A 14,845-nucleotide genomic window follows, 5' to 3' on the forward strand; every position below is an offset into this window, starting at 1 on the left:
TATTATATTTTGGGCCCCCTTGTTATAGCAACAAAACATTATAGTAACTTATTAGGACGAAAAATAGTCTCATGGGCCCCCAGCTACTAGCTAAGGGATAAAGCTTCATCCTGCCCAACCTCTACTTTACCCACCTCCTATTTCACCCTCACCTAGACAGCCACCTCCAATCCCTCCTATTATCATCAAGTCCTCCAACACTTCCCGGTTTCCAGCAAATTTAATGCATGAGTCTCAAAAGTCAATGACAAGGTGAATAAAATAAAAATGGGCTCAGGAAATAGGGCCATGGGCACACACAGGGAAGGGCAATAAGAAGTCTAGTTAGTTGGAGCAGGGGGATGTCTTTCCTTGGGTGTCACATCTCATCCAACCCGTAGTCTTCCTCGGGAAAGTCCCCCACTGTCACAACCGATGGCTTGACGAAGGCACCGTACTTGGCCTGGCATTCGAAGTAGCGTTTTCCATTCACGCTGCAGGGCATGATGAGGGAGGCAGTTGTCAGAGGGGCCCCAACACGGCTCCCACCCCAGATGCTAAGATGGACAGGCTCACCACATGCACTTAGACACAGAAGCACACATACGCATGTACAGACACGGGCACAGACACACACACAGATGGCTGAACCAGACCACTCATTACCTGCCATCGTTTTTCCCTAGTGGCTCATCATAGCGGACGCCAATCCAGTAGCCACGCTTGAAATCTGTGAGTCCTGCCCAGGGAGGAAATTCCAACAAAACCTCTGAATCACTCCAGATGCATGCCTACCTACTGAGTATAAAACCTGTCCTGGCAAAAACCACTCCTTGCTACCACCCAGGACCATCTCCATCTCCTGCCCAAACTAATACAGCAGCCCCCTTCACTGGTCTTGCTGTTCCTAGCCCGGATCCCCTATTTACTCAATACCCCCAGTCAGAGGAGTCTTTCTAAAAATCTAAAGTAAACAGCACTGCTATCTTGCCCTAAATTCCTCAAAGGCTGCCCATCCCACTCAGCATAAAATCCACACTGCTTATGAACAAACTATTTTTTTAAGTTTTTTTTTTTTAAGTTATTTATTTAACTTAGAGAACAAGAGGGGTAGGGACAGAGAGAGAGGGGAGTTAGAGAATCCCAAGGAGGCTCTGGACTGTCAGCACAGAGCCAGATGTGGGGATCAAACTCACAAATCATGAGATCATGACCTGAGCCGAAATCAAAAGTCAGACACTTAACTGGCTGAACCACTCTGGCGCCCCACAAATGATTTTTGACAAGGGTGCCAAGACTATTCAATGAGGAAAGAATAGGCTTTTCAACAAGTAGTTCTGGGACAACTAGATATCCACACGCAAGAGAAGGAAGTTGGACTCCTCACATTACATACAATTAACTCAAAATGGGCCTAACACCTATATGTAAAACATAACACTATAAAACTCCTAGAAGAAAATACAGGAGTAAACCTTTGTGACCTTACATTAGGCACTGGTTTCTTAGATACAATACCAAAAGCATAAGCGACAAAAGAAAAAATAAATTGGACTTCAAAAAAATTAAAAAATGTTATGCTTCAAAGGACACTATCAAGAAAAGTAAAAAGGCAACAGACCCCCAGAATGCGAGAAAATATTTGCAAATCATGTATTTGATAAGGGAATTGTATGTAGAATACGTAAAGAACTCTTAGAACTTATGGGCTGAACTGTGCCAAAATTCACTGTTGGCACCCTAACCTTCAGTACCTCAGAATGTGACTGTATTTGGAGACTGGGCCTTTAAAAAGGTGTTAATTAAGATTAAGTGAATCTTGGGGCGCCTGGGTGGCTCGGTCGGTTAAGCGTCTGACTTCGGCTCAGGTCATGATCTCACAGTCCGTGAGTTCGAGCCCCGCGTCGGGCTCTGTGCTGACAGCTCAGAGCCTGGAGCCTGTTTCAGATTCTGTGTCTCCCTCTCTCTCTGCTCCTCCCCTGTTCATGCTCTGTCTCTCTCTGTCTCAAAAATAAATAAACGTTAAAAAAAAAAAAAATTAAAAAAAAAAAAAAAAAAAGATTAAGTGAATCTGATCTGATTGGTGTCTTTGTAAGAGGAGGAAACATTTGGACACACAAAGAGACACCAGGGATATGCCCGCACCCAGAGGGAAGACTATGTGAAGCCACGGCAAGAAGGCAGCCATCTGCAAGCCAAGCAGAGAGGCCTCGGAAGAAACCAAACCTCCCAACGCCTTGATATTGGGACTTCAGCCTCCAGAAATGAGAGACATAAATTTTTGTTGTTTAAGCCACCCGGTGTGTGGTTACTTTGTTATGGCAGCCCCAGAAAACTAATACACAACTTAACAACAAAAACTAAACAATCCTTGGGGCGCCTGGGTGGCTCAGTAGGTTAAGCGTCTGATTTTGGCTCAGGTCATGAACTCAGGGTTCATGAGTTTGAGCCCCGCGTCGGGCTCTGTGCTGACAGCTCAGAGCCTGGAACCTGCTTTGGATTCTGTGTCTCCCTGTCTCTCTGTTCCTCACTCACTCACATTCTGTCTCTCTCTCCCTCTCTCTCTCAAAAATAAATAAATATTATTAAAAAAAACTAAAAACAAACAACCCAATTAAAAAATGGGCAAAGGATCTGGACAGTTCTCAAAATAAAAGAAATATGGTTAATATCATTAGCCATCAAAGAAATGCAAATCAAGCCCATAATGCTGTCCCATGTCATAGCCACTAAAATGGCTATAATTAAAAAGACAAACAGTAAGTGTTGGTGAGGATTTGAGAAACTGGAGCCCTCACACACTGCTGGTGGGAATACACATGGTGTAGCTGCTGTGGAAAACAATGCGGTAGTTCCTCAAAAGGTTAAACAGAGTTACCATGGGACCAACAATTCCATTCCTTTGTGTAGAAACATGAAAATATGTGTCCACACAAAAACTTATACAAGAAAGTCCACAGCAGTATTTTTCATAATAGACAAAAAGTGGAAAGGACCCAAACATCCATCCACTGAAGAACAAGTATGTAAGATGTGGTATAGCCAATCAATGTGGTAGTATTTGACTATAAAAAGAAGTGAAGCATTGATACATGCTACAACACAGATGAATTTTGAGAACATTATGCCAAGTGAAACAAGCCAGTCACAAAAGACCATGGATTACATGGTTTACATGATTCCATTTATATGGATTACACATATTATATGATTCCATTTATATGAAACATCCGAAATAGGCAGATCTATAGAGACAAGATCTGCCTAGGACTGGGCGGGGGGGGGGGGGGGGGCGGGCATCGGAGTTTCAGAAATGGGGAGTGGCTAATAATGGTTATGGAGTTTCTTTCTGGGATGATGGCTGAACAAGTCTGTGAACACACTTAAAACCAATGAATTGTGTACTTTAAGGGGATAAGTTTTATGGTATATGAATTATATCTCAATAAAGCTGTTCTAAAAAAAAAAACCCCACACTGCTCTCCACTGTCTTCAAGGCCCTGCATGGTCCGGCCTTGCCCATGTCCAGACCTCACTTATTACGTCTCACCTCATTTCCTCCCCACTAGCCATGCTGCCTCAGACAGGCCCAGCCTATTCTTGCTCATGCCCTTTGCACTCACCATGCCCTCTGGCTGGAACACTCTTCCCCCTTTCACCCTTTCCTTCAGACAATCCTTCCCCTAGGAAGCCTGCTGGATCACTCTCGAGGAAGGTTCTGGTACTGCCTCTCAGCTCACACAGCCCCCCCAAGCTTCCCACATCCCTGCCCTCATCACTTTGGCCCGTGCCTTCCCCATCTCAGCCCTGACACTGTGCCCCGTGCTTTCACCTCAGAACTAATCCCTCTGGCCTCTGCCTCCGCCATCACAACCCACATTGTTCTGCCTCTGCTTCCCACTTCCCTGCCATGAACACTCTGGGCTGTCACTGTCATTGCTGGGTCAGTCTCCCCCACTGCACTGGGATCTCCTCGAGGGCTGGGTCCCCAGCACTGTCCATCCCAGGCCAGGGCAGAAGGCCTCAGTGGGCCACGTACCTACATACATGACGGTGCCCCGGCGAGGGGGCTGCCCAGGCGCCCGCACTTCACAGCGGCTGCCCACAGAGATGGCACTGGCCTGGGTCTTCTCCTCGTTCAGGCGCTGGGTGGCCTCCGCCTCTTGCTGTGCCCGCTCCTCTTCATTGTATCGGCCTAGCTTGCTGCGCTTCAGGAAGGAGCGGACGGAGTCTGAGAGCGGGGTGGGGGACAGGGTTAGACACGGTTTTCCTGGTGTGGCCCCTGGCCTGATGAGATAACCTTCCACCCACACAGAACCAACATTCAGAGAGAAACTCTTCTGCTCTGAGTGTTGGAGGGCTACTGCCCAAGCCCCCAAATCTCCCACTATAGCCCTGGCTTCTCCCCAGAACCCCTGGGGCCTCCCCATAATCCAGAACCTAAAAGGAAGATGCCTGCTTCCAGTCATGGTATCACCCCTTCTTCCCATGTCCCTTCAGTATTACATTCCCTCCGCCCAGCCTCTCCTTGTCTTACCATTCTTACCAGTGTCTACACATTCTGATCTGTTCAGCTCATGCCCCCATGTGATAACTCACTACCTCCCCCCACATTAACCCTCCCTCCCAGACTTCCCTCTCAGGCCGTCTGCCTGCCTACATTCCCTCACATCTCCCAGCACCTATTCATACCCCACACTTGTGTCCCTACAGCTGTTCCCCAAACCCCATCTGTCCACACACCAACCTTATCCATGCCCTCTACTCGCCCAGGTCTGTGTGCCTGCACTGATCACACCACCGACCATCTCCCAGTGTCCCTGTCTGCCCCCCAACCTCTGCCCACCCGCACACACTCCCTCTGACCCCCGTATGCCCTCATCCATCGTTATGTGCCTGTACCTTGCCTCTGGTCATAGGCTTCTTGTGAGATCTGGTATTTCTCCACCTTGGACACATCCTCATACTCCCCAAGGCGGGCACCACTGTGGTCAATGACCTATAGTGAGGGGAGGGAGGTCAGTGGGGATAAGGTCTGGACTGGGAGGCTTGGGATGCTGGGGGCAGGGGGCTGTACATTGGAGTATTCCCTAGATTTAAGTCTCTCTGTCTTGGAAAAACCACATTCCTTTACTCCTTTACCCTCACCTTTACCCAGACCTTCTCCCCTCTCCTGAGCCTAGCAGAAAGGATGAGAACAAGTGTCCACACTGGCCATCTCCCGTTCTTCACCCCCACCCCTCCTTAGAGGCTGGATCTTCCCCCAGACAATCCCCACATGGTGCCACCACCATCAGTGATGATCTCTAAGTCACTGGAACTGAAGGGCAGAGCTCAGGTCTTCCTCACAAGACTTTTAGGCAGCACATCTGTCCTCTCTGGGCCTCTGGGACCCTCCTAAGCTGGCCCCAACCTCCAGACTCTGAAGCATCTCTTCCTGTACCACCCCCAATATTCATGCACTCATTGCTTGCTAAGCTCTTCCACAGCACCCAGCTGGGCTCTGTGCTGGGTGCTAGGGACACAGTGCAAAAACAGATAAACACTTGCCCTCAAGGAGTGCTCATTCTGCTGGGACACCAACCATAAACAAACACGTGCATGCATTACACCAGATGACGACAAGGTCCTATGTAGATAAATACCACAAAGAGGTTTAAGGAGCATGAGAGGGTGGTCAGAGAAGGCTTCTGAAAGGAGGGGATGTCTGAGCCAAGGCCTAAAGGCTAAGAAGGAACATATGGCACCAAGTCTCGGGTGCAGAAATGTCCTTAACCCTTTTCAGGAAGGATGGCTTCATGGAAGCCATCACGGCTGAAGCGGAGACAGACAGGGAACAGTGGAGACACAACAGATCACTACAGACTTTGGCTTTTACCCAGAATAAGTAAAAGCCAGGGGCATCTGGCTTTGAGTAATGAGAAAAAGCCATGGGGCATTTTACCCAGGGGAGGCTCTGGGCCAGGAGGGCCTGACCTGATTCAGGGCATCACAGGCTCCCTCTGGCTGCAGGTGGGTAGCAGACTGAGCGGGGCCAGGGACAGGCTGCTGTGGTGTCCAGGAGAGGGAGGATGGAGGCTGGGTCAGGGCAGGGGTTGTGGGGGAGACGAGTGTAGACTCTAGACAGATTTTGTAGGTGGAGTCCACAGGATTTGCTGTTGGATGGGATGTGGGTGTGAGGTAAACAGAGGGGTCAGCAAAGACTCTAAGGTAGTTTGGCCTGAGCCATTGGCCTAACATAGCAAAATAGAAATGGCCCTTATCTCTGGTCAGGATCACTATGAATTTCTACTTTGTGTATTAAGGATTTTGTAAGTTTGAGGTTACTATTATTTTAAACAACACATATATGTTAAACATATAATTTTTTTCTAAGTAAACTTTATGCCCAATGTGGGGCTTGAACTTACAACCCTGAAATCAAGAATCATATGCTCTACCGACCGAGCCAGCCAGGCATTTCAAATACAGGTAATATTCATAAAGAGGAAAATAGTGTAAAATAAATTCTCTAGAGGCTCCACTTGTGGGAAACCTTTCTTTTAAAAAAAAATTTTTTTTAAACATTTACTTATTTTTGAGAGACAGAGAGAGGCAGAGTATGAGCAGGGGAGGGGCACAGAGAGAGAGGGAGACACAGAATTCTAAGCAGGCTGCAGGCTGCAGGCTCCGAGCTGTCAGCACAGAGCCCAACGCGGGGCCCGAACTCACAAACTGCAAGATCATGACCTGAGCCGAAGTCGGATGCTCAACCAGCTGAGCCACCCAGGCGCCCCTGGGAAACCTTTCTTAAATGACCTCAGAAGTTAGAGGCCTGTCTACACCTGAACCCATGTGTGAAAACCTCCTGTTTGAGGATAGCCCTATGCCATCCTATGCCTGACCCACTAGCATCTGGAGGCTGAGGCTGCCTGCGTCAGCCCAAAGTCTCAGTCCTGTGGGCCCAGCACTACCCTGACCAGTTCCCACTATGATCCAGTACCTACCACACCACCTGGACTGTGGAAGCAGCCTCCTCCCTGGTCTCCCTACTCTTCCTGTCTTCCCACACACAGTCAAAGGGAGCCTGTGAGCACCTGGGTCAGACCAGGACCCTCCTGGCTCAAAGCCCTCCCCTGGCTCTCACTTCCTCCTGCCAAAGGAGAGGCCACTCCTCAGTGCCTGTACCTAACTGTGCTCCCTTCCACCTCAGTGTTTGCACATGGTGTGCTCTTTTGCTGGAGTGCTCTTTTCCCTTTTTCAGTTAATTCTTCCTATTCTTCAGGACTCTGCTCAGGCATCACCCTCTCCAGGAAGTCCTCCCAGTACCGGCTCTCCCAGCTCTGTGATCTCTTCCTATATGGCCTTCATGTCTCTGACATTTCATATTTGTTCCTATGAATATTTAGCTAACATCTACCTCACACACTGTACAGAACTAAAACAGAGGCCTCTTCAGACTTGGCTCACAGCTATACCCCTGGCATAACACAGAGTTATGGACCAGTTCTCTGAGCACACTGACTTGCAGAGTCATGCAGACTGAGGTGAAAATTCTAACTATAGTTCATCCTCAGGAAAGTAAATTCCATCCTGAAGCTGTTTTGTCTTCTGCAAAATGGGGTTAATTACACCATCTTCCAAGTCTTATTTTATGGACTCAGCTCAGTATTCAACAATGATTCACTGGGCATCTTCTCAGTACTAGGCATTATTCCAGGTGCTGGAGGAAATGCACAGTATGTCACAGGGTGCTAGGAGCTAAAGACAAAAATCAAATAAAATGGAAAAGAGAAGAGATTTAAATTTTATACTGAGGTCAATGAAGGCCTCACACTTGGAGGGTGACATTTAAGTAAAGACTGGAAGGGAGGAGTGAGCCATGTGAAGCCATAAAAAAAAGAACCACTTGCAAAGGCCCAGAGGTGGAACCCACCTGGGATGCTGGGATGTCTGAGGAATAAGGGGAGGAGAGAGGATGATGTGAATTGATGAATGCAGAGGTCCTCAACTTCTCCCAACATGTCCAGTCTCATCACTCACCCTGACCCACCTCACACTCTATACCTCTGTACACTGTTCCCCCCACCTGGCATACCCCTCCCACCCCTTACCCTAAGTCACCTTTCCTCATCCTTCAGGTCTCAGCTCAGGCGTCCCTTCCTTCAAGAAGCCCCTTCTCATACTTCCAGGAGTCAGGCACCTCGCTGGGCATCCCCAGTCCCCTGGGCTTTGCCCACACCACTCTGGCTGTCACTGTCCCGTGATGGCTCTGTCTCTCTCCATGCAGGACTGGGGGCTCAATGAAAGTAGGGCCTATCTTGGTTATCACACAGGGCAACGTACAGCAAGTATTTGTTCAACAAATAAATAAATGGCGGGGAGGCCTCACGTGGATGCGGCAGCCGTCGTCTACGGGGTAGGAGCCCAGCAGTGCATCCTCCTGATCCAGCTTGCTGTAGAACTTGTCATCAGCTCCATACAGCTCCAGTTCCATGCAAGAAGCAGGACTGCCCACCACCAGCTCTAGTTTACACTGCGCAGAGAGCAGTCGGTGAAAGGCTGTCAGCGATCCCACCCTCTGCCCTGGGGCTCCACCCCCCCCCCCCTTTTTAAGGTACGTACTTGCAAATTAAATTTTTTTTTTTTAAGTAAACGCTAAGCCTAACACGGGGCTCGAACTCACGAACCCGAGATCAAGAGTCGCGGGCTCTACCAACTGAACCAGTCAGGAGCCCCGAGGCTCCACCCGTTGTGACAATAACCATTATCCCATCCTTGCTCCTCTAAGACACAATTTAGGACACACCTGGTTATCTTTGGTCATGCCCTATGCAACCTCTGATTTTCCTGGCATCGTCCCCAATTTCTGAATACTCAGACTCCCTCTGGGCCCACCCAGCCGGGTCCCGTCCCCAATCTGTCCAACCTCTGTTTATCTCTGGCCCCTCCCCGCGTTCGGAAAGCCCCTCCGTTTCTTCCTTGCCCCGCCCCCGGGCCCCGCCCCCACGGCCACACCTTGAACTCAGCTATGGTGAGGCTGCGACTGTACCGCTTCTCAGAACGGAAGCTGTTGAGAGAGCTGCTGATGAAAACGGTCACTGTGGGCGCCGACAAGCCCGTCACCTCCATCTCGCCGCTTCCTGCCGGGGTCCGCAGCCAGGTTAGTCGCCTCACACCGGCTCCGCAGCCGCCGCCGCCGCTTCTGGGATATCAGCCCCTCCCCCTGCTCACGACCTAGCCAATCCATGCTCTCCCCCAAGCAGGGCCCGCCAATCGCCGCCGTCTCTTTTCCACGCCAGGAAGAGGGATCTCCCGTGTTCTTGGGTAGCCCCAGCCAATCCTGAGAGGTCTTCCATGTGCGCAGTTCTTCCAATAGCAGCCCGGGAAACGGCCCAGGCGGGAGAAGGGTGAAGCCCAGGGGAAGGACTGGCAGGAGGTACCCCATCCGCGCATGTGCACTGGCCTTCAGCCTGCAAAGAGCCGTGGCTTCATTTATGGTCGGCGCTTTGCAAATTACGTGAAGCATCGTATTCCTGGCTCTCGTACCATACTGTTCTACAAACTGGGGAAGTAAGGCCCAGAAATTGGAAGCAGTTACTGCAGAATATCAAAAAACTGAAGCAAGTTATTAATCGAACCTCGGAGCACAGAGACAAGCACAAAGCAGCTTGAAGCCAGAGCATGTGCGCAGCTCCGCCCCTCTCTTGGCGAAGCAACTAGGCTTGATCCTTCCCGCGACCGGTCGCGCGGTGGAGCAAGCGCGGAAGGCTTGGCGGGCGGTGCGTAGCTATGGAACCGGACGGGACCTATGAGCCGGGTTTCGTGGGTATTCGATTCTGCCAGGAATGGTGAGGCCGGGGCTGCGAGTGTGTAAGGGGGGCAAGTAGTGGCCCCAGGACTGACCTCTGTCTCCTCCCTCCCCACAGTAACAACATGCTTTACCCCAAGGAGGACAAGGAGAACCGCATTCTGCTCTACGCGGTGAGCACGAGCCCACGGAGCGCTGGGGTCTTTCCAGAGGGATCCACCTGTTCCCAGCGTGGCCCCATCTTACTCCACATGACCCTTACTTCTTTTTACGCCCCTTACGTGTTTTGGTCTTGCCTCCTGACTGTCCCACGAGTTAACCCCCACTGTCTTGTCCATCCCCGAGGTGATTCTCGGTATACCCCATTATTCCAGCTTCGAAACTCCATGCTATAGTAATTCCCTCTGGGGAAGACCCAGCCTTCCCTTCCAATCCCTTCCGAGACCTCCCCGTAAACCCTTTCCCGCAACCCCTTTCCCGCAACCCTTGCCCTTTCGTAGTGCCGGAATTGTGATTACCAGCAGGAAGCCGACAACAGCTGCATCTACGTCAACAAAATCACGCACGAAGTGGAGTGAGTGGCAGGACTCAGAGCCTGGGGAAGGGGTTGTTGGCTTGAGAGACCTGGTCTGGGCATAATTATTCGCTCTCTGTTCCCTCAGCGAACTGACCCAGATCATCGCTGACGTGTCCCAGGACCCCACGTTGCCGCGGACCGAGGACCACCCGTGCCAAAAGTGAGCGCGCCGTTCATATTGGGGATGGAGAGTGGCTCGTCCTCACTGGGTGAAGGGAGGAGGGAAGGGGATGGTAGGCTGAGTGGCTGACTGCCCTCTCAGGTGTGGCCACAAGGAGGCGGTGTTCTTCCAGTCACATAGTGCCCGTGCCGAGGTGAGTGGCAGGAGGAAGGCTTTCTGGGTATCCCAGGCTTGGTCCTTACCGGGGGTGGGGATGCCGACATTTGGGGGGACCCTGCCCTTCCTGGCATACTGAGCTGGACCATTACCAATGGGGAAAGCCCCTTGGCCTGTTATCTTGGGGTGAGGCTCTGCTGGATGGAGGTTCCATGTTGTACCCTTCCTAACCGGGCAACCTTTCTGCCAGGACGCCATGCGCTTGTACTATGTGTGCACGGCCCCACACTGTGGCCACCGCTGGACCGAGTGAATCATCCTTTCCCACGTGTAATAAATACTGTGTTCTGTGCGTGCATTTCCTGCATTTATTTGCCTCTCATGTGTTGTGTGGGTGCACAGTCTCAACACAGTGCAGGGCACGATGCTGCACATAGGTGTCAGGCCGCGAGCATGTGAAGCCACAGTCCTCACACACATGCAGCTTCTCCCGGCGCTCACGATAAGCGTAGCTGGCTGGCTGCCCGTGCACCTTAGCAAGATGAGCTTCAAGTGAGCAGCGCTGAGTAAATGCTTTCCCGCAAGCTCCACAGCGGAATGGCCGGATCCCTGCACAGGTGGGCAGAGGGGGAGAGGACAGACAGGACAATGGCCTCCAAGCTAAGTCTCCCCACCTTAACCTCCATGAGCATTCCCCCATTCCTACTCCAAGTTGTCCGGACTCCTCGGTCTGTCCCACCATCTTCTACCTCCACCTGCTACAAACAGGACCAGATACCTGTGTTCCCACCCTCCTCATCAGGATATTCCTTCCCCAGGGGCGAAGGAGGAGGCTTTACCTTGCACCTTCAATCTAGATCCATGTATCCACTACTGTCTTCGTTGTTCACGCCTCTACCCTCGCGTCACCGTACACCCACCCGACTGGGATCAGTCTCCTGATGGCTGAGTCTCCACCCCATATACACAAACACTGGAAACTCCATATCCTGGGCACCTCTCTCCATTTCATCCCAGACCCTCCCGGGACCCAGCTGCCCTTCTCTGTCCCTGCCACTCCTCACCAGTGTGAGTCCTCATGTGGCGCTTGAGGTCGAAGGCATCGTGAAAGCCCTTGCCACAGCAGCGGCACACGTGGCGGCGTGCAGGGCTGTGGCACTTGAGGTGCCGTGTCAGCATGCGCTGCAAAGGGAAGGCCTTGGGGCAGAGTGGGCAGCCAAGTGTCCCAGGGCCCCTGGGAGTGGAGGCCAGACTGCCCTGCATAGGCTGTGGGAGGGACATGGGAGTTAGACCCCCTGGCTGGAGCAAATGGAAAAACTAGAACCAGGAACCAAGGAGGTCTGGGAAGGCCAGAGACTGCCTGCTATTCGTGTGTGCAAATGCCACCCTGTCTCCGAGGCCTTCCCTGACCCCCATTGCCTTTACCTTGCTTTATTTCTCCATTTATACATCTCCCAACGTGACCTTTTTCTAGTTTTCTTGTCAAGCCCCCAACAGATTATAAGCTCCAGGAAGGAATTTTTGTCTTATTCTTGCTAAATAGCAATTGCCTAAAACAGTTCCTGGCTTTCAATAAATACTGAAATAATCTGTCACCTTTATCTTCTGGCTAGAGTTTTCCTACTTCCAGGGCATGCACAGCTGAATATCCCTTCTGAGAGTCCCTAGTCTTCCCCCATCCTTGCTCCTGTCACCTTGTCTGATCCTGACCTAAAGGAAATCACCATCCACTTGGCTTGAATCTTGTTCTGCTCCCACTGGACAGAGAGATCTCTGGGGATAGGAAATGTGGCTGCCCAGCTTAGGGAAAGGGTGCCTGGGATGAAGCCTAACATCTCTGCCAAGAAAGCAAAGGCATTTCCAGCAGTGAGAACAACAGGTGGAAAGGTCCTGAGGCTGGGGGGGTGGAGGGGGCATGAGCAAATGGGCTCAAGGGAGTGAGAGGCAGGCTGAGAGTGGGTAGGGATGAAACGAAGCAGGGTCTTGTGGTCCAGCTGCAGACTCACCGCTGCCCAAGAGTCCCCAAGGCCAGAAGACTGGTGTGCTGATGGGCCCCGCTGGTTGCTGCAGTCTGAGGAGAGAAGCCAGACACGGTGATGCTTTGTGTCTTACCTGCCCCTCGCCTCCAGGCCCAGTGAGGGGCCCACCTGGGACATAGGCATCTCCCCGGAGCTGGTCGGGCAAGTGGCCCCAGTTGGATGGCTGTGGACGCCGACTCCTGACCAGGAAGACACGGGGCATCACCTCCCGGAATGGTGAGATGGCACTCCACGCACGACTGCCTCCTCCACCTGTGGTCACACCTCAGCCCCAGGATGACTAGGAGGGAAGAGGGAAGGGAAGGGGGAGCCACAGAGGACCTGCATTCTCTCCATGCAAATTTTGTGACAAGCCCAGGGACTTAGCTGGCTCCAGTTACCTCTGCCTCAGATGGGACCTACCATTCCTCCCCCTTCTCCTACACCAGGTTCCTGAGGGCACTCTCCAGCCACCAGGGGCAGCCAAGTGCTGGGACACCCCCCCCCCCCCCCCCGCCAGAAGGTCAAGCAAGGGCAAGATTAGAGCCTAGCTAGCTGCTGCATGTGGGGAAAAGAAAAAGAGACTCCAGGAAGGCTGTCTTCTCAAAGTAGCAGCTGGGCCAAGGACCTGAGGGGTCTGTTTGCCAGGCAAATCAGTCACCACCGGACATCCAACAACTTGCTTGGTTATTCAAATCACAGCAGCTGTCTGAGAAGCAGGAGAGGGGGGTGGTGGCTGTGATTGCTTGCTCCAGAGGGTGGAGGAACAGCAGGGTCCAGTAGGTAAGGACAAAGTGAGGACACGGGCTGTGTATCTTCCAGCAGGAAGCTCCACCTCTGATTATTAGATGCCAAGAACTGACGTTCAGCCAGAAACACTGTTCAGATGTATTGGTGAAATATTGGTGTGTTGGGGCGCCTGGGTGGCTCAGTCGGTTGAGCGTCTGACTTCGGCTCAGGTCACGATTTCGCGGTCCGTGAGTTCGAGCCTCGAGTCAGGCTCTGGGCTGATGGCTCAGAGCCTGGAGCCTGCTTCCGATTCTGTGTCTCCCTCTCTCTCTGCCCCTCCCCCGTTCATGCTCTGTCTCTGTCTCGAGAATAAATGTTAAAAAAAAAAAAAATTAAAATATTGGTGTGTTAATAGTCCAGCTCCTAGTGATTGCCTGGGACACCACTCCCCCACTCTCCCACAGTCCAGGAACCAAAGGGGGTCACGTGACACAGCCAGGGGCTCCCAGAACCCCACCCTAACACTCTGTCTTGTCTGTGTTCTAGACTGATCATCGTCTGACCCCTTAACCACTGGTTAAGGATTTTGAATATTCTCTGTGCAGTTACTTTCTCTCATTTATCCACTCAGCAATTTCCTGAACTCCAGCTATAGGCCAGGTGTAGCTCAATGTTATAAATGAGCACATAACTTAGTCCGTGAAGGAGACAGACCCACCAGTGACAACCCAGAATGACCAAGGCTATGATGGGGAATGCACAGGCAAAGTGATCCAAACTGTAATAGAGAAAACTCAGGGAGCTCATGGGAGCCCAGAAGAGGCTCCCGATCCAGCTTAAAGGTTCAGAGATGACTGTCTGGGTGTGAGCCCTGAAGGAAGATAAGGTTTCAGGTAAAAGGGAGGGTGTTCCAGGCAGAGGGAACAGTCTATATAAAGGCTTGGTGGTGAGAGGAGCATTATTTCATTTCTTCACATTCCCTGAGAGTCAGTCCTGCTCATTCATTTGGGGCAGCAAGGGAGGCAGAGTTTTTCCACTTTACCTCAGCAAGACCCAGACAAGTCACTTCTTGCTGAGCCTCGGTTTCTTCATCTGGAAGATAGAACTAATGTGTCTCCCTTGGCTGGTTTGTGTCAGAGGCCTATGTAGATCATGTGGGGAGAATGCTTAGCATGCAGCATATAAACAGGGTGGTTGTTAGGAAGTCTTGAGAGGTGGTTAGGCAAGCATCGGAGTTTCAGTCAGCCCATCTGTAAAACGGAATTTTCAGTGTCTCCATCTCACAATTGTTGGATTTCGTGCAGCCATGACTGGTGTGTCCGGCACAGGTCTGGCAGCCCAGTATCTGGGATCTGTCCAGCGTGGAGTACAGGGTGCAAGTTGCACTGAAGAATGAGCTGGCAAATGGTTAGGTGGAGCCATTTTGTCTCTTTCAGGTGCCCAGTTCTCCGTGCCCAACAGCATGTTTCAGGGCA

The 14,845-nt window shown here is 51.5% G+C and overlaps 3 protein-coding genes across 4 annotated transcripts; 1 reads left to right on the top strand and 2 right to left on the bottom strand.

Annotated features, from left to right (window-relative positions):
• Positions 1-201: 201 nt before the first annotated feature.
• On the bottom strand, positions 202-9,129 carry TBCB (tubulin folding cofactor B). The gene is made up of 6 exons (XM_049621637.1): positions 8,977-9,129; positions 8,351-8,494; positions 4,882-4,978; positions 4,019-4,210; positions 646-718; positions 202-473 (listed from the first exon to the last, which is right to left on the bottom strand). The coding sequence occupies exons 1-6, from the start codon at positions 9,088-9,090 to the stop codon at positions 359-361; spliced, it is 735 nt and encodes a 244-aa protein (XP_049477594.1). The 5' UTR covers positions 9,091-9,129; the 3' UTR covers positions 202-358.
• Positions 9,130-9,685: 556 nt separating this feature from the next.
• Positions 9,686-10,981, top strand: POLR2I (RNA polymerase II subunit I). Of its 2 annotated transcripts, none has more exons than XM_049621640.1 (6): positions 9,686-9,740; positions 9,888-9,942; positions 10,270-10,343; positions 10,432-10,506; positions 10,609-10,660; positions 10,874-10,981. In XM_049621640.1, exons 2-6 carry the CDS (start codon positions 9,895-9,897, stop codon positions 10,934-10,936), a joined length of 312 nt encoding a protein of 103 aa, XP_049477597.1. In that variant the 5' UTR covers positions 9,686-9,740; positions 9,888-9,894; the 3' UTR covers positions 10,937-10,981. The 2 variants fall into 2 exon arrangements, with proteins under 2 accessions (XP_049477597.1, XP_049477596.1); XM_049621639.1 differs by having other exon boundaries at positions 9,691-9,809.
• Positions 10,982-11,002: 21 nt separating this feature from the next.
• Positions 11,003-12,864, bottom strand: OVOL3 (ovo like zinc finger 3). Its single transcript, XM_049621641.1, has 4 exons — positions 12,771-12,864; positions 12,630-12,694; positions 11,688-11,889; positions 11,003-11,232 (listed from the first exon to the last, which is right to left on the bottom strand). The coding sequence occupies exons 1-4, from the start codon at positions 12,862-12,864 to the stop codon at positions 11,003-11,005; spliced, it is 591 nt and encodes a 196-aa protein (XP_049477598.1).
• Positions 12,865-14,845: the final 1,981 nt, after the last annotated feature.

Source organism: Panthera uncia, assembly GCF_023721935.1.
Source record: "Panthera uncia isolate 11264 chromosome E2 unlocalized genomic scaffold, Puncia_PCG_1.0 HiC_scaffold_19, whole genome shotgun sequence".
In the NCBI taxonomy this organism is placed as follows: domain Eukaryota; kingdom Metazoa; phylum Chordata; class Mammalia; order Carnivora; family Felidae; genus Panthera; species Panthera uncia.